The 23,039-nt window shown below is 50.3% G+C and overlaps 2 protein-coding genes, 1 long non-coding RNA gene and 1 other non-coding gene across 5 annotated transcripts in view; 2 read left to right on the top strand and 2 right to left on the bottom strand.

Moving 5' to 3' along the window:
* LOC119852055 (metallothionein-like) overlaps nucleotides 1-2,771 on the bottom strand; it is a 41,911-nt gene extending 39,140 nt beyond the window's left edge. The window contains exons 1-3 of one of the 2 annotated variants that reach the window (XM_038392881.2): nucleotides 2,531-2,771; nucleotides 1,774-1,839; nucleotides 761-1,003 (exon numbers count right to left, since the gene is read on the bottom strand). In XM_038392881.2, coding sequence (XP_038248809.1) covers nucleotides 909-1,003; nucleotides 1,774-1,839; nucleotides 2,531-2,561 — 192 coding nt within the window. In that variant the 5' untranslated portion in view covers nucleotides 2,562-2,771 and the 3' untranslated portion in view covers nucleotides 761-908. Of the gene's footprint in view, nucleotides 1-760; nucleotides 1,004-1,773; nucleotides 1,840-2,530 lie in introns of those variants that run through there. The other variant, XM_038392879.2, reaches the window with a different exon arrangement.
* Nucleotides 1-23,039, top strand: part of LOC122458567 — a 93,753-nt gene that overhangs the window by 50,478 nt on the left and 20,236 nt on the right. The window lies entirely within an intron of this gene.
* On the bottom strand, nucleotides 8,953-9,116 carry LOC119852364. The gene has a single exon (XR_005291632.1). It is a non-coding gene; the product is annotated as a U1 spliceosomal RNA (small nuclear RNA).
* On the top strand, nucleotides 11,096-13,098 carry LOC119851378 (metallothionein-like). Its single transcript, XM_038391115.2, has 3 exons — nucleotides 11,096-11,336; nucleotides 12,028-12,093; nucleotides 12,856-13,098. Exons 1-3 carry the CDS (start codon nucleotides 11,306-11,308, stop codon nucleotides 12,948-12,950), a joined length of 192 nt encoding a protein of 63 aa, XP_038247043.1. The 5' UTR covers nucleotides 11,096-11,305; the 3' UTR covers nucleotides 12,951-13,098.

The following is a 23,039-nucleotide window of genomic DNA, read 5'->3' on the forward strand; positions in this document are numbered from 1 at the left end:
GTGAACAGAGTGCCTACAGGACATACATACAGAGCAACACCTACACCAACCTAGTCTGGGACATCCTGGCCGAGTACAGCGAGCTAAAAGCCAGACCAGTTACCCCTGCAGAGTTGGGGAGCCTATCGAGATTGTAAAGCATTGGGGCCTGGTTACAGGAAAACAGCCATGTTTCCAGCCTGGGGGGATAGAGTAAGCTGCTGCAGCTACTAACCATGTTACGTAGACACAAAAGATGTTCTGAGCCAGCCCTGTCACTAGCTGGTTATCAATGCATTTGGAAGTGGCAGTATAGACAGGCCCCCCGTTGCCGCAATATATGTGTTAAGAAATCACGATGAAGCTATGTTACGGCAGTTTAGACTTCACTCCTCCCATCCTGAAAGTCTCTGCATTGGACTCCCTCTGAATTTGGCACAATGAATTGAGGGTCAGCAGTTTGCAGACCTAGGCCCTGTGTTCTAGACACAGCGATTCCTAGGCTGCTTCCCCTTCCTACCAAGACGCAAAAACAACTCTGAGCCACCACTGAAGAAATATTGTGTTTGAAAACATCTCCTTTTGCCTGAAGCTCTGCTGGCAAAAGCAAAGCCAAGTCACTGCCGCAGCTCATGCATGAAGCTTTAGTCTCCGGGCTCTTGTTAATGCTCCCATGAGATGTGCTGCTAACACCCTATGCAAGAACTAAACTCTGAACAGGGGTTTAGTCTTGCAAGCTGGAAATCACCAAATTGAATGAACATGCTGAGTAAATCGGGCATTACATTTCTCCAGTCATGGCCTTTATTTTCATTTAACCTCAAATCGACATTTCTGTGAAAGGTACAAAATAGTCATTGCTACACTACAAACAAAATTAGTTTTGCCTTTCATACAGAATATTTACAGGAGAACAGAAAATAGCCATTTTAGGAACAGCAGCTGCATTTCCCAGATGCTAGACCTTTGCAGACACAGCCCTTGGCACAATTATTGCATCCAGCTGGGCAACAGGAGCAACAACCTGAAAAGATAAAAATCAAGACAAGATTATTGGAGATGCCAGACAAAAAACCAACAACAACCACCCTCCCCTGTAAGAATTTAAGTAAGTTCAACATGGATGAGACAAAGAACTAAAGCATGCTGTGAACTATACTTTATAAAATAGTAAAACTTCTCAATTGTACTGTTAATACATATTCCTCACAAAGGCCACATACAAGTCAAGACTGGACAATCCTGAGTCATTCCCACCTTAATATAGGTCAGAATCCTTTATCTGACCCAACAGTTTTGTAAAGAACACTCTACGTACAAAAAACAAAATGCAAACAACTGGTTGCGGTGGAAAGAACAGAAGTTTTTACAAATTATACTTATGGAAAGGACACTGATTCCACCTTTCAGGCCCACACTTGCAAAGCAAGTATACAGTTTAAGAACAGAAACCCTGCTTCAACAAAGCACCTGCTCATTTTAAAGCATATGCTTAAATCCATCCCCAGTCAGCAAAGCACTTGCAGCCTGCTCCCAACTTCCCACCGAAATGAAAGGCAAGACTCACCTTCCCTTTGATGGGCTTTGCAGCAGGTCCAGAAAGCAGAGCCCCAACTCCCACAGACAAAAGTTGAGCCCACGCTTAATTGTTATGCTACATCTGGGCCAGAAATTCTAGCTTCTATATTCCAGTCTCCATACTGCTGCCATGGAAGCCAGTGACCAAACCCTCATTCGTCTCAGTCTCAGCAAGGCGGGCAACAAACATTTTTAAAAGGGGGGGAAAATACTCACTCTTTTTGCAAGAGGTGCACTTGCAATTTTTGCATTTGCAGGAATCAGCACAGGTACAGGAGCGACCTGGTGGAGAAAGAGAAGGGAAATGAGCATCACAGCTGGACTAAAAACAGGAGGACGATCACCAGGCAAGGGCTCAATTTTATCACCAGCATGAAAAAACCCAACAAGGGGGAAAGTCAATAGACAGACCATAGGCCCAAACCTCCAGGCGTTTTTTTAACCAGACCACAAAGGCTTTGTATTAACTTGTCCTGCTTATTCTAGTCTTTGATCTTGAGTCTGGACCTTGACAAGAAATAAGGGATTACCCCCCTCAGCGCCAGGCTTCATCGCAGTCACTTGCTTCCCACTGCTCTGCTGGGCAGAAGTTACCTCTAGGTTAGCCCTGGCTTTGAATTGGTCCCTTACCTGGATCTTAGAAAAGTCACTGCGGAAGCTTTTCCCCACGCCATGAAAATAGATTGGAAAGGGGCCTAAAAATGGGCTTCCCCCCGCTGGAGAAGCCAGGCCAGGGCGCCAAGGTAGAAGCGAGGGACATGGGAGCCGGGGAGGTGGGTTCGCAGGCTCCAGTGGCAGAGATTTCACAGCAGCCCCAGGCAGAGGCCGGAGCCGCTCCCGGGGGCGGGATCTTTCCCCTGCCCCGGCGCGGAGGGCGGCTGTCTCCCAGCGAGGGGGCAGCCGAGCCCCATAAGGCCCCCGCAGCAGCTTGGAGCAGGGTCTGTGCGTCCCGCAGCGGGGAGGAGTCACTCACCGGCAACACAAAGACAGTCCTGGGGATCCATCGCTCCCCGGGGGCTGCGGTGGCTGCTCGGTCCAGCGGAGCGGAGCGGAGCGGAGGCGCGGCGAGGGTGGGAGCGGAGCTGCCCGACGCCTCCTATTTATCCCGGCGGAGGCGTGGGAGCGAGCGCAACCCCCGCCCCCGCCCGCCGTGCACACGGGCCCCGAAGCAGCGAACAGAGCTGGGGGCTGCTGGCGGCTCCTATCGCCGCACGAGCCGCGTTGCGGGATTGCACGACGCTCGGGGGTGCCCCCGCCCCGAGCCGCGCGCCGCGTGCAAAGCCGGCCGTGCCGAGTGCCTTGCACAACGCTCGGGGGTGCCCCCGCCCAGAGCTGCGTGCAAAGGCCTCCGGAGTGCATTGCGCGGGGCTCGCCCCGCAGACACCAGGGCGCCGTGTGCAAACTGCAAACATCCCTCCCCCCGTCCCCCCGCACACGCGCTGCATTACACGGTGCGATTCCCGCACAGACCCCCCCCCCAGGGCGGTGAGCGCAACCCCCGGCCGCACCCGCCCGGAGTGCGGTGCACGGTGCGATTCCCGCACAGACACTCCCCCCCCCAGGGCTGTGAGCGCAACCCCCGGCCGCACCCGCCCGGAGTGCGGTGCACGGTGCGATTCCCGCATAGATCCACCCCAGAGCGCTGAATGCAACCCCCGGCCCCCTCCACCCCAGGGCGGTGAGTGCAACTTGTAACCTTAATGTGATGGTTCTTTTATTTCCCTCGGCGGGACCATGGCACTAGAGGGCCTGGGGGGCACGCACGGATCAGGGCCAGCTCTAGGGTTCACACAGGTGCTGGGGGCCTGCCTCACCCCCTGCCTTGAAGTGGTTTCAATCATATGCAGGGTTTACAGTGCATTCAATGGCTCTCAGCCCCCCTGATTTCCTGCTGGCCGAAGCTGTGTGTGCGGTAGGAAACGGGCCCGTTTGGGATCACCTCACCTCGCCTGCCTACGGGAGTAACAGGACTATGTGGGCCTGTGTCAAGACTATATGGGCCTGTGTCACCCTGGCCTGAACCCTGCGCCCTGCATGCTGGGGGTGCCAGGAGGAGAATAGTGTGGCCACGCACAATTTTGGCCCCTGTATGCCACATGTTGGTAACAATGGGAAAGTGCCAGGGTCCAGGCTCCCGGAGAGACCCAGGAACAGCCGGTATCATGGCCCCGCCTCTACCGGGGTTGCGGGAGACGCTGCGTTTCGCTTCCCCCACCCCAGAGGCACGAGTGACCCCCCCAGAGGTGGGTGCGACACACGAGTGAACCCCACAGGTGGGAGCGACACGCGAGTGACCCCCCTAAGTAGGGTGCCACACTCGAATTGTAGAACTGATCAATGAAATTGTTTTTAATTGTTCACTTTATTAATATAACTTCATAAGTAAAGTTTATGAATGAAACTACATTCATTCATAAAACCAGGTACCCCAATAACTGGCTAATTGAGTTTCACTTTCAATCCAATTGCTGTTTAAATGACTGAAACTTGCACTGCTTCAACATTGTAACTTTGTGCTGCCAACATGGAAGGGCATCTGTGCCCAACAGAGACCCAGCTCTTCCTTGTGCCCTGCTTTCCTGGCCAGTTGGCCACCACAAGCTACGAACCCAAACCACGAACTCAAGCTACATTCAGGACAGGTAATTATACAGCACTGCAGAACATCTGGGGCGGGGGTGTGTGTGTGTGTATACAGACATAGGTATTAGATATTAGTTATTGGTCATAAATCAAATTGTGTTATAATAAACGTGACAGCTTTTCTTGTCCCCTGAAATGATCCTGTGCAGTTTTGTCTGTGTAACAGAGTGACCTCCCCGAGGTGGGTGCAATACGTGAGTAACTCCCCCAGAGGATGGTGAGATACACTAGTGACCCCCCCGAGGTAGGTGCGATACATGAGTGACCCCCCCAGAGGTGGGTGCGATACACGACTGAACCCCCTCGAGGTGAGTGCGATACGCGAGTGAACCTCCCCAGGTGGGTGCGATACAAGAGTAACTCCCCTAGAGGATGATGCGATATACCAGTGACCCCCACTGAAGTGGGTGCAATATGCGAGTGACCCCCCAGAGGTGGGTGCGATACACCAGTGACACGCCCCAGAAATGGGTTTGATACACGAGTGACCCCCGCAGAGGTGGGTTGAGAGTGCGGGGCGAGTGAGGGCAGGTGGTGGCAACCCCCGCCCCCGCCCCCGCCCGCCGTGCACACGGGCCCCGAAGCAGCGAACAGAGCTGGGGGCTGCTGGCGGCTCCTATCGCCGCACGAGCCGCGTTGCGGGATTGCACGACGCTCGGGGGTGCCCCCGCCCCGAGCCGCGCGCCGCGTGCAAAGCCGGCCGTGCCGAGTGCCTTGCACAACGCTCGGGGGTGCCCCCGCCCAGAGCTGCGTGCAAAGGCCTCCGGAGTGCATTGCGCGGGGCTCGCCCCGCAGACACCAGGGCGCCGTGTGCAAACTGCAAACATCCCTCCCCCCGTCCCCCCGCACACGCGCTGCATTACACGGTGCGATTCCCGCACAGACCCCCCCGCAGGGCGGTGAGCGCAACCCCCGGCCGCACCCGCCCGGAGTGCGGTGCACGGTGCGATTCCCGCACAGACCCCCCCCCAGGGCGTTGAGCGCAACCCCCGGCCCCACCCGCCCGGAGTGCGGAGCACGGTGCGATTCCCGCAGAGATCCACCCCAGAGCGCTGAATGCAACCCCCGGCCCCCTCCACCCCAGGGCGGTGAGTGCAACTTGTATCCTTAATGTGATGGTTCTTTTATTTCCCTCGGCGGGACCATGGCACTAGAGGGCCTGGGGGGCACGCACGGATCAGGGCCAGCTCTAGGGTTCACACAGGTGCTGGGGGCCTGCCTCACCCCCTGCCTTGAAGTGGTTTCAATCATATGCAGGGTTTACTGTGCATTCAATGACTCTCAGCCCCCCTGATTTCCTGCTGGCCGAAGCTGTGTGTGCGGTAGGAAACGGGCCCGTTTGGGATCACCTCACCCGGCCTGCCTATCATAGAATCATAGAATCATAGAATATCAGGGTTGGAAGGGACCCCAGAAGGTCATCTAGTCCAACCCCCTGCTCAAAGCAGGACCAAGTCCCAGTTAAATCATCCCAGCCAGAGCTTTGTCAAGCCTGACCTTAAAAACCTCTAAGGAAGGAGATTCTACCACCTCCCTAGGTAACGCATTCCAGTGTTTCACCACCCTCTTAGTGAAAAAGTTTTTCCTAATATCCAATCTAAACCTCCCCCATTGCAACTTGAGACCATTACTCCTCGTTCTGTCATCTGCTACCATTGAGAACAGTCTAGAGCCATCCTCTTTGAAACCCCCTTTCAGGTAGTTGAAAGCAGCTATCAAATCCCCCCTCATTCTTCTCTTCTGCAGACTAAACAATCCCAGCTCCCTCAGCCTCTCCTCGTAAGTCATGTGCTCTAGACCCCTAATCATTTTTGTTGCCCTTCGCTGTACTCTTTCCAATTTATCCACATCCTTCTTGTAGTGTGGGGCCCAAAACTGGACACAGTACTCCAGATGAGGCCTCACCAGTGTCGAATAGAGGGGAACGATCACGTCCCTCGATCTGCTCGCTATGCCCCTACTTATACATCCCAAAATGCCATTGGCCTTCTTGGCAACAAGGGCACACTGCTGACTCATATCCAGCTTCTCGTCCACTGTCACCCCTAGGTCCTTTTCCGCAGAACTGCTGCCGAGCCATTCGGTCCCTAGTCTGTAGCGGTGCATTGGATTCTTCCATCCTAAGTGCAGGACCCTGCATTTATCCTTATTGAACCTCATTAGATTTCTTTTGGCCCAATCCTCCAATTTGTCTAGGTCCTTCTGTATCCTATCCCTCCCCTCCAGCGTATCTACCACTCCTCCCAGTTTAGTATCATCCGCAAATTTGCTGAGAGTGCAATCCACACCATCCTCCAGATCATTTATGAAGATATTGAACAAAACGGGCCCCAGGACCGACCCCTGGGGCCTAGGGGCTGTAACAGCCCAAAATCTCCACAGGACTCTGTGGGCCTGTGTCACCCTGGCTTGAACTCTGCGCCCTGCATGCTGGGGGTGCCAGGAGGAGCATAGTGTGGCCACGCACAATTTTGGCCCCTGTATGCTACATGGTGGTAACAATGGGAAAGTGCCAGTGGCTGCAGGGATCAGGATTTTCACCATCAAGTGATCTCACGCTGCAACAGGGTTACATGGCAGGGTGGTGAAAACACCAGGGTCCCGTTTGCACTACAACTTCCGGTGGTGCCTCACTGGTGGTGAATTATGCCTACCAGGCATGCTAGTGTGCAATCAAGTGCCCTCCCTCTTCATGTGGCACTATGAGCAAAAGGGTGCAAAACGACAGATGCTTCTTTGGCCACCGACCCAATTGATTGAAACCCATCAGCCATTAGCTCAGAAGCAAATCCACACATTTCCTGTTACACATTTACCCCAGTTCTCAGAAACTGCAAAAATAACTATACAAGGTGTGGTGGTAAACCCAGGACAATCAGCTACAAAGTGGGGCGTTTCTTGCCAGAAATCTGCAGGGCTCTAAGTATGGGCAGTGACACCCGGCAGCTTTTTCAAAACAGAGCAAGGTTTATTAGGCAACTGGAACATAGTCCATGCTCGCCGAGCCAGCATAATCAGCCGGCCAAGATGCTATGGAATCCATTTCTGGCCCTGCCTCTCTGTGTCAGTCCCAGGTGAGAGTCCATTGTCGAACTCCTGCAGACCCATGCTGAGCTCACATGTTCGGCCTGCCGGAGATTCCTGTGGATAGGTGTCAGTTGCTCAGTCCTTGGGGCATCCATTGTCTTTGTGGACCCTCCATTGGCATGGGTTGGTTGCAGCCAGCCCTTCAATAACCCATTCGTTCAAGGCCAGTGACCCAACACCTCATCTCTCCTGCCATGCCCCAAGAGCAGATTTAACACTTCTGCAATGGGTAACGATGCAAAGTACAGAAGGAAACTGAGGCACCCATGAAGCATAAAAATATTACAGAAAGTTTCTATTTCATCACAGCTTGTCTACAAAGCTCTCTGCAGCTGAATGAGGAGCTTGCGTGTTACAGCAAGGTGAGTGTGACATCATTAAATAACCACATGGGTAATCATCCCAAAGGTGTTTAACAGCCACATACAGGAACTTTAAGCAAGGTCAGGTAGTAAGAGTGTCTACAGCAGTGCTCACTGAGTGCATATTTGCTGATGAACATCACTTCGTTCTGCTTGGACAGAAGAGAGGGAAAAAAAAATCCAAGTGTTTGCTTAGGTACCCAAGCAGTGATTGCGATTCACAACACAGAGGACATGAAAAAAGACACATTGTACCAGGGATTAATTACATCACTCCCAAAGAGTTTCAAGGAGATTAACAGAAAATCAGACCTTTTCTCCCAAAGTCAGAGTATTGAGCCACCCCAAAATGGGAAAGACTAACGGAGAAAACTCGCTATGTGGGAATTGCCATCAGAAGTCGAAAAGGCTTAGCCTAAATGCCAGACATCAGACAAGAAGGGAACGAAGAGAAAGGGTGAAAAAGAATCTTAAATCACCATAACTGCCAAAATGCATCCGATGAAGTGAGCTGTAGCTCACTAAAGCTTATGCTCTAATAAATTTCTTAGTCTCTAAGGTGCCACAAGTCCTCCTTTTCTTTTTGCAAATACAGACTAACAGGGCTGCTACTCTGAAACCTGTAAATAGGCTAGTGTAACACAATGGGTGTAGGTTCCACTAGTTAGGATAAACATGTATTAGGGATATCGACCGTTGGGCTTCAGGGAGTAAGGCAGACCCTGCCTGCGTGGGGATATTCAGAGTTAGTGTTTAATGGTTAAAAGAAAAGGAGTACTTGTGGCACCTTATAGACTGACAAATTTATTTAAGCATAAGCTTTCATGAGCTACAGCTCACTTCACCGGATATAGCTCACGAAAGCTTATGCTCAAATAAATTTGTTCGTCTCTAAGATGCCACAAGTCCTCCTTTTCTGTTTGCAAATACAGACTAACACGGCTGCTACTCTGAAACCTGTTCAATGGTTACAGTATATTCCTCACTCGTGGTCCAGCAAGGGCACCGTCTCCTCAGCTTTCGCCTCTCGAGTGTCTCTCTCCCTTCTGATCAGGGTTTTTCCAGGCACAGTCCACTGCCTATACTGTGAATGCCCCAGCAACCCAGGCTACTCTCTGCTTTGTCTCCAGAGGCGATACACAGTGTAATTGCCTATAGTTATAAGTTACCACACAGCTCTTTCTAAGCAAGCACATTTGTTCTTAAGGTGAAAGCATTAACCTGTGGGACAAAGCTGTGGGTAAAACCTAGCGTGCTCTGAACAATCCTCCCCGAGCTTTTCTCTCTGCCTTTGACCGCGTGTCAGGGGGGAGCGTGAAAGCAGTCCCCCACTACCACAAATGGTGCAGTTGAGTTTCCCGCATTTGGGGAAATCGCAGGGGTCAGCACACCCTCAGTGCAATGGATGAGCCTCATCCTGGGAAAACCACTTTCGTGATCGTGGTATCTCCCCTGCCAGGTAAGTATGAGTTCCCACTGCCCAGCCACCACCTGCCCTCACTCGCCCCGCACTCTCAACCCACCTCTGCGGGGGTCACTCGTGTATCAAACCCATTTCTGGGGCGTGTCACTGGTGTATCGCACCCACCTCTGGGGGGTCACTCGCATATTGCACCCACCTCAGTGGGGGTCACTGGTATATCGCATCATCCTCTAGGGGAGTTACTCTTGTATCGCACCCACCTGGGGAGGTTCACTCGCGTATCGCACTCACCTCGAGGGGGTTCAGTCGTGTATCGCACCCACCTCTGGGGGGTCACTCATGTATCGCACCTACCTCGGGGGGGTCACTAGTGTATCTCACCATCCTCTGGGGGAGTTACTCACGTATTGCACCCACCTCGGGGAGGTCACTCTGTTACACAGACAAAACTGCACAGGATCATTTCAGGGGACAAGAAAAGCTGTCACGTTTATTATAACACAATTTGATTTTTGACCAATAACTAATATCTAATACCTATGTCTGTATACACACACACACACCCCCGCCCCAGATGTTCTGCAGTGCTGTATAATTACCTGTCCTGAATGTAGCTTGAGTTCGTGGTTTGGGTTCGTAGCTTGTGGTGGCCAACTGGCCAGGAAAGCCGGGCACAAGGAAGAGCTGGGTCTCTGTTGGGCACCGATGCCCTTCCATGTTGGCAGCACAAAGTTACAATGTTGAAGCAGTGCAAGTTTCAGTCATTTAAACAGCAATTGGATTGAAAGTGAAACTCAATTAGCCAGTTATTGGGGTACCTGGTTTTATGAATGAATGTAGTTTCATTCATAAACTTTACTTATGAAGTTATATTAATAAAGTGAACAATTAAAAACAATTTCATTGATCAGTTCTACAACTCGAGTGTGGCACCCAACTTAGGGGGGTCACTCGCGTGTCGCTCCCACCTGTGGGGTTCACTCGTGTGTCGCACCCACCTCTGGGGGGGTCACTCTTGCCTCTGGGGTGGGGGAAGCGAAACGCAGCGTCTCCCGCAACCCCGGTAGAGGCGGGGCCATGATACCGGCTTTTCCTGGGTCTCTCCGGGAGCCTGGACACTGGCACTTTCCCATTGTTACCACCATGTGGCATACAGGGGCCAAAATTGTGCGTGGCCACACTATTCTCCTCCTGGCACCCCCAGCATGCAGGGCGCAGGGTTCAGGCCAGCGTGACACAGGCCCATATAGTCTTGACACAGGCCCACATAGTCATGTTACTCCCGTAGGCAGGCCGGGTGAGGTGATCCCAAACGGGCCCGTTTCCTACCGCAGACACAGCTTCGGCCAGCACGAAATCAGGGGGGCTGAGAGTCATTGAATGCACTGTAAACCCTGCATATGATTGAAACCACTTCAAGGCAGGGGGTGAGGCAGGCCCCCAGCACCTGTGTGAACCCTAGAGCTGGCCCTGATCCGTGCGTGCCCCCCAGGCCCTCTAGTGCCATGGTCCCGCCGAGGGAAATAAAAGAACCATCACATTAAGGATACAAGTTGCACTCACCGCCCTGGGGAGGAGGGGGCCGGGGGTTGCATTCAGCGCTCTGGGGTGGATCTATGCAGGAATCGCACCGTGCACCGCACTCCGGGCGGGTGCGGCCGGGGGTTGAGCTCACCGCCCTGGGGGGGGGGGTCTGTGCGGGAATCGCACCGTGCACCGCACTCCGGGCGGGTGCGGCCGGGGGTTGCGCTCACCGCCCTGGGGGGGGTCTGTGCGGGAATCGCACCGTGTAATGCAGCGCGTGTGCGGGGGGACGGGGGGAGGGATGTTTGCAGTTTGCACACGGCGCCCTGGTGTCTGCGGGGCGAGCCCCGCGCAATGCACTCCGGAGGCCTTTGCACGCAGCTCTGGGCGGGGGCACCCCCGAGCGTTGTGCAAGGCACTCGGCACGGCCGGCTTTGCACGCGGCGCGCGGCTCGGGGCGGGGGCACCCCCGAGCGTCGTGCAATCCCGCAACGCGGCTCGTGCGGCGATAGGAGCCGCCAGCAGCCCCCAGCTCTGTTCGCTGCTTCGGGGCCCGTGTGCACGGCGGGCGGGGGCGGGGGTTGCGCTCGCTCCCACGCCTCCGCCGGGATAAATAGGAGGCGTCGGGCAGCTCCGCTCCCACCCTCGCCGCGCCTCCGCTCCGCTCCGCTCCGCTGGACCGAGCAGCCACCGCAGCCCCCGGGGAGCGATGGATCCCCAGGACTGTCTTTGTGTTGCCGGTGAGTGACTCCTCCCCGCTGCGGGACGCACAGACCCTGCTCCAAGCTGCTGCGGGGGCCTTATGGGGCTCGGCTGCCCCCTCGCTGGGAGACAGCCGCCCTCCGCGCCGGGGCAGGGGAAAGATCCCGCCCCCGGGAGCGGCTCCGGCCTCTGCCTGGGGCTGCTGTGAAATCTCTGCCACTGGAGCCTGCGAACCCACCTCCCCGGCTCCCATGTCCCTCGCTTCTACCTTGGCGCCCTGGCCTGGCTTCTCCAGCGGGGGGAAGCCCATTTTTAGGCCCCTTTCCAATCTATTTTCATGGCGTGGGGAAAAGCTTCCGCAGTGACTTTTCTAAGATCCAGGTAAGGGACCAATTCAAAGCCAGGGCTAACCTAGAGGTAACTTCTGCCCAGCAGAGCAGTGGGAAGCAAGCGACTGCGATGAAACCTGGCGCTGAGGGGGGTAATCCCTTATTTCTTGTCAAGGTCCAGACTCAAGATCAAAGACTAGAATAAGCAGGACAAGTTAATACAAAGCCTTTGTGGTCTGGTTAAAAAAACGCCTGGAGGTTTGGGCCCATGGTCTGTCTATTGACTTTCCCCCTTGTTGGGTTATTTCATGCTGGTGATAAAATTGTGCCCTTGCCTGGTGATCGTCCTCCTGTTTTTAGTCCAGCTGTGATGCTCATTTCCCCTTTCTTTCTCCACCAGGTCGCTCCTGTACCTGTGCTGATTCCTGCAAATGCAAAAATTGCAAGTGCACCTCTTGCAAAAAGAGTGAGTATTTTCCTCCCCTTTTAAAAATGTTTGTTGCCCGCCTTGCTGAGACTGAGACGAATGAGGGTTTGGTCACTGGCTTCCATGGCAGCAATATGGAGACTGGAATATAGAAGCTAGAATTTCTGGCCCAGATGTAGCATAACAATTAAGCGTGGGCTCAACTTTTGTCTGTGGGAGTTGGGGCTCTGCTTTCTGGGCCTGCTGCAAAGCCCATCAAAGGGAAGGTGAGTCTTGCCTTTCATTTCGGTGGGAAGTTGGGAGCAGGCTGCAAGTGCTTTGCTGACTGGGGATAGATTTAAGCATATGCTTTGAAATGAGCAGGTGCTTTGTTGAAGCAGGGCTTCTGTTCTTAAACTGTATACTTGCTTTCCAAGTGTGGGCCTGAAAGGTGGAATCAGTGTCCTTTCCATAAGTATAATTTGTAAAAACTTCTGTTCTTTCCACTGCCAACCAGTTTCTTTTTTTGTACGTAGAGTGTTCATAAGAAAGCCGTTGGGTCAGATAAAGGATTTGACCTATATTAAGGTGGGAATGACTCAGGATTGTCCAGTCTTGACTTGTATGTGGCCTTTGTGAGGAATATGTATTAACAGTACAACTGAGATGTTTTTACTATTTTATAAAGTATAGTTCACAGCATGCTTTTGCTCCTTGTCTCATGCACGTTGATCTTCCTTAAATTCTTACAGGGGAGGGTGGTTGTTGTTGTTTTTTTGTCTGGCATCTCCAATAATCTTGTCTTGATTTTTATCTTTTCAGGTTGTTGCTCCTGTTGCCCAGCTGGATGCAATAATTGTGCCAAGGGCTGTGTCTGCAAAGGTCTAGCATTGAGGAAATGCAGCTGCTGTTCCTAAAATGGCTATTTTCTGTTCTCCTGTAAATATTCTGTATGAAAGGCAAAACTAATTTTGTTTGTAGTGTAGCAATGACTATTTTGTACCTTTCACAGAAATGTCGATTTGAGGTTAAATGAAAATAAAGACCATGACTGGAGAAATGTAATGCCCGATTTACTCAGCATGTTCATTCAATTTGGTGATTTCCAGCTTGCAAGACTAAACCCCTGTTCAGAGTTTAGTTCTTGCACAGGGTGTTAGCAGCACATCTCATGGGAGTATTAACAAGAGCCCAGAGACTAAAGCTTCACGCATCAGCTGCAGCAGTGGCTTGGCTTTGCTTTTGCCAGCAGAGCTTCAGGCAAAAGGAGATGTTTTCAAGCACAATATTTCTTCAGTGGTGGCTCAGAGTTGTTTTTGCGTCTTGGTAGGAAAGGTAAGCAGCCTAGGAATCGCTGTGTCTAGAACACAGGGCCTAGGTCCGCAAGCTGCTGACCCTCAATTCATTGTGCCAAATTCAGAGGGGAGTCCAATGCAGAGACTTTCGGGATGGGAGGAGTCAAGTCTAAACTGCCGTAACATAGCTTCATCCTGATTTCTTAACACATGTATTGCATCACTGTGGGGCCTGTCTACTGTCACTGTTAGCAAGCTGGCTTGCAGCACAACTGAGACAGTTGCTGGTAAAAGCATTTTATTTCTGATTATACAGTCATATATATATACAATAGTTGTTTATCCTTTTTACAATTCATTATCCAATGTCCTTATCTTAGTGTTTCATTATTCTGCTGTGCTGGAAACTAGAAGTCGCTTCTCATGTTATTAGCTTTGTAGTGTAGCCGAATTCCCAACGTTTATAATCTTGTTTACTTCATTACTCATGACCCGTGGGGTAGCTTTATGCTCTGCCAAATTCTGATATCTTCCATTGACAAATTCTTCCTTAGAACATTTGATAGTCTCCATCTCCCACACCTCCCCCTTTTTGTTTTTTTTTAAAGGCAGCAGAAACCATGCGAGATATAGCCCAATGCATACATTGGATTATACAAGGACCACATAAGCAAAAAATACAAATACCAAATCCCATTATTATTATAATATGCAACAATGAAGTTACACAGCCGGGCCATCCAAATTTAGACAACCTTTGTTGTCTAACAACCTTAACCTTTGTTAATTTATGAAGATTTTGTTCTAACCATGCTAGTAATTCATGGATGGAATGAGAATGGTCAGACAAATTTAAAACAGCACATACCTTCAAAATCCTCACATCCATGCCCATGGGCTAACAACAAAAAATCAATTGCAGCACGATTTTGTAATACCGCATGACGAATACTATCTACATCCATTAATAAAGCAGTTAATATTTCTGAGGTTAGATTAAATTGCTTAATACTCCAACAAGCCAATTTCTCTAAATCAACTAAACTCTTTACACTAGCGACACCGGGGCAAGAAATGCCGCAAATATTTTTGAAGGAGTATCCCAAAAGGTTATTGTATCCTTACAATCAGGGGTAAAGTCCTCCAATGCTCGCCTAGTGCGATGGCTTTGGTGTTTAATCATATTACGGTTAGGCGCATACAGTGTCAAGCGGCCTAAATAACATGGCCCTCCCATGGGAAAACTAGGGATACCCTGCCATGCGCGGTTTCCGCAAATAAGAAAGGTCCCGGGTGGTAATGCCTTTGCTGATCCATTATTCCATATACCCTTTTGTGGCAATTGTAAGCCTAGGTTGGCCCCTCCTTGCTGACAATAATTTCCCGCCACAAAGGAGGCAATTGGCGTAATATTTTGCATATTAGAAAACATAGAAGCATTCATTTTCCACCCATATTGAGAATACAATACATGAAATTGTCCACCTAATTCACTGCACCCCATTGAATGATTATGAGTATCGTTATTGTTGCGGGTAAGGATCCTAATAATGTGAGTTCTTGGGGTGGGTTAAGTGGTGATTGATTTAATAAATTTATTAGCGTTCCTTGCAATAAACTCCAAGCAACCCCCGGGCACTGTTGCCCTGGTGTCCCATTATATAATCGATAGCAAGTATTATTAATATTAGTATCATTAAAATCACTTGAGCGAAGGACACTATCATTGCTAACATACCCTCGATATCCATTTAAATCTATACTCGGATAACCTATAAGGCACGTACTAAAAGGGTCCGCGGGTGTTGCCATAGATAAACAAAATGAAGATTGCCCTGTCTGATTCGCCCAGGTGACCCATACGTTCTGACGGGGATCAATGCGTGTAAGCAGAGAAGAGGCTAGCCATAGCAGACATAGGATTATCCATAGAAGCAGTAGTTTCATCCTTCGTTGATTCTGTAATACACGGCCGGACCCACTTTGCGGGTATCCACCGAGGACCTGCGTCAAGGGAGACACAAGCATAACCCCGACCCCAGGTTAATAACGGTACCGGCCCTTTCCACTGTTGAGAGGCATAATCAAACCACTTTACCTTTGGTTTTTCCTGCTCCTTTTCCATCCCTGTACCCCCTAAATGCTTTTGTATTGGAACATTATTACTGTTATCAACAGCGTTAATAGGTTGGAGCCAGTTCAATACATATATAAGCCTTCGCTAGTCGCCCAGCGGGAGTCTGCAGTATAGCATCCTCCCCACATCGTGATTGCTTATCTAACATTCCTTTTAAAGTAGCATGAGTGCGCTCAACAATGGCCTGGCCTGTAGAGTTCCCCGGCACCCCTGTTTTATGGTTTACTCCCCACAATTGCAAAAAGGCTTGCATACGCCTAGCGATATACCCAGCTCCATTGTCTGTTTTTATTGTTTTTGGCACACCTAGTGCTGCAAAACATGCCTGCCAATGTTTGATTACATCCTTACTACTGGTGGAAGCATGGGGCGTGGCCCATATAGCCCCAGAGAACGTATCTATAGATACATGAACATATTTCTGTTTTCCAAACGGATTATATTGAGTAACATCTGATTGCCATAATATTAATGCTTCTAAGCCTCGGGGATTGACCCCAATAGGAAAAGCAGGGGCTAGTTTATTACATTCTGAGCATGAGGCCACAATACTCCGGGTCTGAGACATGGGTAGGGAAAATTGTCGAATAAGAGCTCTTGCCGACTGATGGAAGAACTCATGAGATAGACGGGCTTGCTCAAATTGATTCGGTACCACCACGGATCCTACTAGAGTGTCTGCTTGCTCATTCCCTATACTTAAGTATCCCGGTAGGCCCGTGTGGCTTCTTAAATGCCCCACAAAATATCTGTCCCTTCTCCCATCAAGTCGATGCCAAAGACGCAAAAGTATTTGTTGTAATCTAGGGTTGTGAATTCTTCCAAGCATCGCTCTCTCCAACTTATTCACCAAGCCCACAGCATACTTGGAATCACTTATAACATTGAGTGGTTCTTTGCTCCAATTTTCAAAGGCCATAAGTATGGCCAAAAGTTCTAGTATCTGCACTGATCCTTCACTAATAATCTTTTTATGGGCCCAAACACAACCATCCCACCATACCATCCCCGCGGTTCCCGTTCGTCCCGCCGCATCAGTGAACACCGTTATTCCTTTTACCGGTCTTTCCTGCTTCATAAGGTGTCTCTCTAGTTGCGGAGGGGAGGAAAAGAGACGGTGGGGCGGGTAGTGACAGCTCAATTGGCCTTGATAATCAGCTAAGGCAATGGCGAACATAGTATCATGCATCAACAACTGTGTAATAACCATTTTGGAAAAGGGTAACAAAATCTGGTGCGGATCAGTCCCTGTCATGGTAGTTACTCTTTTTCGTGCTTGCATTATTAACATAGCTATAGCTTCAACTCTGGAAGTCACCGTCCGTATATTTTTACAGGGTGGAAATATCCATTCTAACCCTATTAACGAATCTCTATCCGTTTCATCCCATTGAAATAACAATGCTTCCAATACTGAATCCAAACTAAAAACTGCTACCACAAAGGGCAGATTTTCTTTGTATCTGCCCGAATAACCATTTCCAACCTTTTGACCAATTTGTTGTAATGCCTCCCGCTGTTGTACTGATAATTGTCGTTTATCCCCGGGACTTCTCCCCCCTTGTAAAAGAGGAAGGAGAGGGGCTATATCATGATTTGTGATACCACAAAGTGGGCGAAGCCACTGAAGTTCACCCAGTAATTTCTGAGCATCATATAGTGTCTGGGCATGAGGTGAAAATGTCAAATGTTGAGGACGTACTGTACGATCAGTAACCTGAAGACCCAAATATAAAAAGGGAGGTTGGGTTTGAACCTTTTCCGGGGCACTACAAGACCTGCTTGTGCTAATTGGGAAGTAATCAATGCAATAACAGAGGGTTCAAAGGCTGTAGGAGCCGCAAACAAAAGATCATCCATATAATGATATATTTTCCAGTGGGGATACCTTGTTCGAATAGGGTGAATAGCCCATGCAACAAAAAGTTGACAGATTGTGGGTGAATTTTTCATTCCTTGAGGCAAAACCTTCCATTGGTATCAAAGGGCAGGAGCCTCATGGTTTACTGTCGGGACAGAGAAGGCAAAGCGTTCTCTGTCATTTGGGTGCAAAGGAATGGTAAAATAACAATCCTTTAAGTCAATAATAAGTAACGGCCATTCAGATGGGAGCATAGACGGGGCAGGTAGGCCAGGTTGTAAGGAGCCCATATCGACTATGATGGCGTTAATGGCACGTAAGTCCTGCAATAAATGCCATTTCCCTGATTTTTTAAGAATAGTGAATACAGGCGTATTCCATGGACTAACGGAAGGTTCCAGATGGCCGAGATTTACTTGTTCAGCCACCAATTCCGTTAACGCGACAAGCTTAATTGTTGGCAGCGGCCACTGAACAACCCAGATCGGCTCATCAGAACGCCAGGATAAGGCAAGGGTTGGCCGCTCCTCAGTGGCCGCTACTAGAAAGGCGGAGAGCTAATCGTGACTCCCCACTGACTTAAACAATCTCTCCCCAATAACCAAATAGTTGTATCAACAAGATAAGGGCGAACCGACCCCATCAATGTATGGTCAGTGACATCAGTAATGTTAATAAAGAATTCACTCAACATGGGATTACGTTGCCCACCGATACCCTGAAGGGGTGTGGTTACTGGCTGCAGTGGCCATGTCGATGGCCATGCATGCAGGGGCAACACCGTAACATCCGCTCCTGTATCAATAAGAACTCGGTGCTCAAAGGAAAAGCCATCTTGGCCTCTGAATTGAACTACACGCGTAGGACGGTCCCTTCCGATTGATAGAACAAATGCTGTCGTCAGTGGCGTAGAGTCTGAGGACCCAAACCCACTGGTCCCTCTCACCTGAGGTAATGCAGAGGGAACAGTCGCACAGAAAGGTATTAGCTGTGCAATTTTCGTTCCGGCCATAATCATAATGGGCAGGCAAAGTGCCCCTACCATAATTCCTATGTTTCCTGTGTAATCAGCATCAATCAGCCCAGGAAGCACAAAGAGCCCCCTAAGGGAAGAAGATGATCTGCCAATCAATAACACACTTAGCCCATGCCCCAGCGGTCCAGAGGCCACGGAAGGGACAAGTTTTACTTCATCATTCTCTAATGTAAAGTCGGTGGCGGTGGCCAAATCAACTCCGGCACTGCCGGCGGTTGCCCCGCGGAGGCCATCCAAGCAGCCGGAGTATTGTTTATCCTCACGCCCTGCTGGTTGGTGCTCCGCGAGGCGTTTCCCACCCCCTGCAATGGGGTTCCATCCTTCTTAAACCGAGAGCGGCATTCCGTGGCCCTGTGGCTGAATTTTTCACATCGATTACAGGTCCCAGGAAAAGGGGCAGGGGGTGAGCCGCTTTGCGTTTGTGCCCTTCTCTTTGGGCAGTTTCGTTTTAAATGACCCATCATACCACACTGATAACACGCCCCCTCCCTTCCCTTTCGCCAATTCGGCTTGGAGGTGTTCAAGGCTACCGCCAAGGCGTGTGCATGAATCTTTGCCTTATCCTCCTCCTCCACCAAGGGGGCACGAGTGCAGGCTTCAATCATATCGACTAGGGAGGCTGATTTTGGCAGTCACCAAAATCTTCTTACACGTGGGATTAGCATTTTGAAGAGCTAAATCTAATCCTAGCGCCGATCGGGCTTCTGGTGTTAAATTAGGGGCCCTATCCAATGCCGTTCTTAGACGATCCAAGAAGAGGGCAAAGGATTAGCCCATACCCTGCGTGATTTTTAAATATGGGGGTGTGTCGCTGTTAGCAGGCTGGCTTGCAGCACAACTGAGACAGTTGCTGGTAAAAGCATTTTATTTCTGATTATACAGTCATATATATACGATAGTTGTTTATCCTTTTTACAATTCATTATCCAATGTCCTTATCTTAGTGTTTCATTATTCTGCTGTGCTGGAAACTAGAAGTCGCTTCTCATGCCATTAGCTTTGTAGTGTAGCCAAATTCCCAACGTTTATGATCTTCTTTACTTCGTTACTCATGACCCGTGGGGTAGCTTTATGCTCTGCCAAATTCTGATATCTTCCATTGACAAATTCTTCCTTAGAACATTTGATAGTCTCCATCTCCCACAGTCTACACTGCCACTTCCAAATGCATTGATAACCAGCTAGTGACAGGGCTGGCTCAGAACATCTTTTGTGTCTACGTAACATGGTTAGTAGTTGCAGCAGCTTACTCTATCCCCCCAGGCTGGGAACCTGGCTGTTTTCCTGTAAGCAGGACCCAATGCTTTACAGTCTAGATAGGCTCCCCAACTCTGCAGGGGTAACTGGTCTGGCTAGCCTTTCAGCTTGCTGCACTAGGCCAGGATGTCCCAGACTAGGTTGCTGTAGGTGTTGCTCTGTATGTATGTCCTGTAGGCACTCTATTCACATGAGGCCCTGTGGGCAAGCTGCCCAGAATGCAACAATACAAATGCAACCAGCCACAAGGGTAGACATGGACATACAAAAGTTAAAGGAAAATAGCTGACTTAGCTCCAGTCTCAGAAATTAAAAACCTGGGGCTCTTTAGAAATTGTACGCCTCTAACTGTGTTGGAAGGAACAGTGGCTTAATGGCCCCTAGATCATCATAGGAGGGCTTGTAGGCTTCCTGGTCGCTTGTCTGGGGCTTGCATCCACCCTGGGGGTTGCACAGGTACCCTTTTGTCAGCAGTGGGACTCCTAAAATAAAATGACCCAGCAAGTAGTTACTGTAGCCAGAGGAAAAGCCATTCCCAGGGCTGGATTTTTACCGACGTGGGAGAAATGCCTATGAGGAGAAGAAGAGGGGAGCTAGCTTAGAAAGACTGACCATGTGCAACTGTAAGGAATTGGAGGAGGGAGCAGGGCAGCACAAGAATATGAGATTTCAGGATGGCAGATTGGGGAATTAAGAAATCTAGTGAGAAGGGTGCACTGGGAGAAAGGATAAAAATCTACCACTTTAGAAAATGGCCAGCTAAAGCATGTGCAGTGCTCAGATGCTCCAGTAATGGGGGCCATAAAAGTACCTAAGTAGAGTTTGAGCCTTGATGCTGCAGTAAAGAAGACCTATGTCATTTTGGACTCCACATGTGGAGGGAGGTCAGGGCGTCCTTGCCCCCTCTGGGCCACTAGCAGTCTCTTGGGAAGCCATATTGTTGATTGTTGCTTGCATGCTCCCTTCTAAACTGTTAGATCTTAATATGTCCTCCCATTGCACCTGGCCAGAATCCATCTCCTAATTCTTGCTGCTCAGCAATTCCATAACCTGACTGGCCAAGCAAAGTGAGGTCTAACACTCAACTCTGACATTGCTAGTCTGTTTATCTTCACAACATCCCTGTGAGGGCAGCGCTGTGCTATTATCCCCACTGTATAGATGGGAAACTGAGGCCCAGAGAGACAAAAGTGACTAAGGCCTTGTCCCCAGTAAAAAATTCAGTCAACCTAAATTAGGTCAATGTACAGCCACCACAGTAATTACCGTGATGGTTCATGTCCACACTATGAGCCCCTGTCGGTGGTACATGTTCTCCCCAGGAGCACTTCCACCAACTTTAACTGTGTGGGGCATTGTGGGACACTGGAGCCCCTGGCCCAGGGATGTGTGGGTCAGGCTGTCAGCCCTGGGGTTGCCAGGCTCCCGCTGAGAGCCCCGTGAAGGGCTGACAGCCAACAGGCGATGTAAGTAAGGCGGTGTCTACACACACATTGCATCAACCTAATGACATCGACCTAAGCACTACGCCTCTCGTGGAGGGGGCGTTATTAGGTCAGTGTAGTGGGCAAGGGACATCAGCGGGAACAACGCTGCAGTGTTGACACTGATAGAGTTAGGTTGACACAAGATGCCTTACGTCCACCTAACTGTAGTTCAGACCAAGCCTAAGGAAATCTGTGGCAGAGCAGAAAACTAGACCTAGATCTCCCAAGTGGCACCCTTAACCATTGCACCATCCTTCCTCTCAAAGGCTAGCTTCTAGGTAACATTATCAGCCCTCGGGCTCTTTCAAGATTACAACCTCCCAGGTGCTCCCTCCGGGTGACTATGCTAGATATGAGCTGGCAGTACGGTAAGGCACGAATACAATACTGGGCTGCGTGTTACCAGACATGGAGAACGTAGCTCCCTACCTCACACCATGTGGAATATTGTGTTTAGGCCAGAGCCCCTTGGTACTGGAAAGATAGTAAAGAATTGGAGGGAGCTCTGAGAAGAGAAACAAAATTAATCAGGAGGCTGGAGGGGTCTGGTTTCTGAGGAAAGACTGGAAATGTGGTTCAATACATAGTACTGTGTGAAGGGATGGCTAAAGTAGGATGGGTGGGCATGAGGAAATGCTTCTAGTAGCTGAAGGGTGTAAACCCCAAGGAAGGAAAGGGATTATTGAGCACAATACACAGGGAGCACCCAGAGGGTGATAGGAGGAAATCAAGAAGAGGAACGTTGGGGCTGAATATTAGTCAGTGGGAACTGGGGATGCTCAGTGCCCTGGAAAATTAGCCTGAGGTGTTGCAGGATTGCACCCACTATCGGGGAACTTTTTGAAAAGGTTTTACATTTGACCTGTCAGTTGTGGCTTTTCCTTCATCATCATTGAGCGGCAGCGAACCAGCGGAGCAGCGGGGACAGCAGAGCAGCTCACAGCAGGAGTTTGCCTGGGACTGGTAAGTATCCGAGTGTGTGTGTTTGCTTGCTGAGGAAGTATCCGAGCGTGTGTTTGCTGGGAGGGAGCCTGAGTGAGTGTCTGATTGGCTGCTAGCCTGCAGGGGGCGGGCATTAGGGTGTCTGTGTGTTTGCGTCAGGGAAGCCTGGCTGTTTGAAAATAGCCAGAGCCTCGCGAACCAGCTGAGCAGCGGGGACAGCAGAGCAGCTCACAGCAGCAGTTTGCCTGGGAGTTCGCCTGGAGTGAGCCCAGTGAGGCTTACATCTTGCCAACGTCTCTGAGGAAGCTCATAGTAGGTAGGTGATATGGAAGGGGGGGGTTCAGCTGTTGTGACCTGCACTGGATGTGCCATGTTTGTCTTTCTTCCACAGGACAGAAGCGACTTTGTCTGTACAAAGTGCAAGCTGGTCTCCATATTGGAAGAGAAGATTGAAGGTCTGGAGCAACAGGTAACGACCCTGCGTTGTATACGAGAGACTGAGGATTTTCTGGACCAAACTCAGGATAGCCTTCTAGGGGCACAAAGCTCTAAAGATGTAGACCAGGTTGCACAGAGGAGCCAAGAGGCCAGTGAAGAAGCTTGGCAACATGTGACCTCCAGAAGAGGTAAGCGGAATGTCCGGGTTCCAGTAACACAGACACAGGTAACTAACCGCTTTCATGTTCTCTCCACAGGTACCAATGCGGAGAGTGGACCAGATGATATGTCTGGGGGGAGAAAGCAGAAGGAGACTCCGCTGGTTGGGAGGCATGAGATGCGATGTCCTGAGGTTGGAGGTTCCACGACCACCACTCCCAAGAGGAGAAGGCGGGTGGTGGTGGTCGGGGACTCTCTCCTCCGGGGGACTGAGTCATCTATCTGCCGCCCTGACCGGGAAAACCGAGAAGTCTGCTGCTTGCCAGGGGCTAAGATTCGTGATGTGACGGAGAGACTGCCGAGACTCATCAAGCCCTCGGATCCCTACCCCTTC

Source organism: Dermochelys coriacea, chromosome 2 (assembly GCF_009764565.3).
Source record: "Dermochelys coriacea isolate rDerCor1 chromosome 2, rDerCor1.pri.v4, whole genome shotgun sequence".
Classification (NCBI taxonomy): Eukaryota; Metazoa; Chordata; order Testudines; family Dermochelyidae; genus Dermochelys; species Dermochelys coriacea.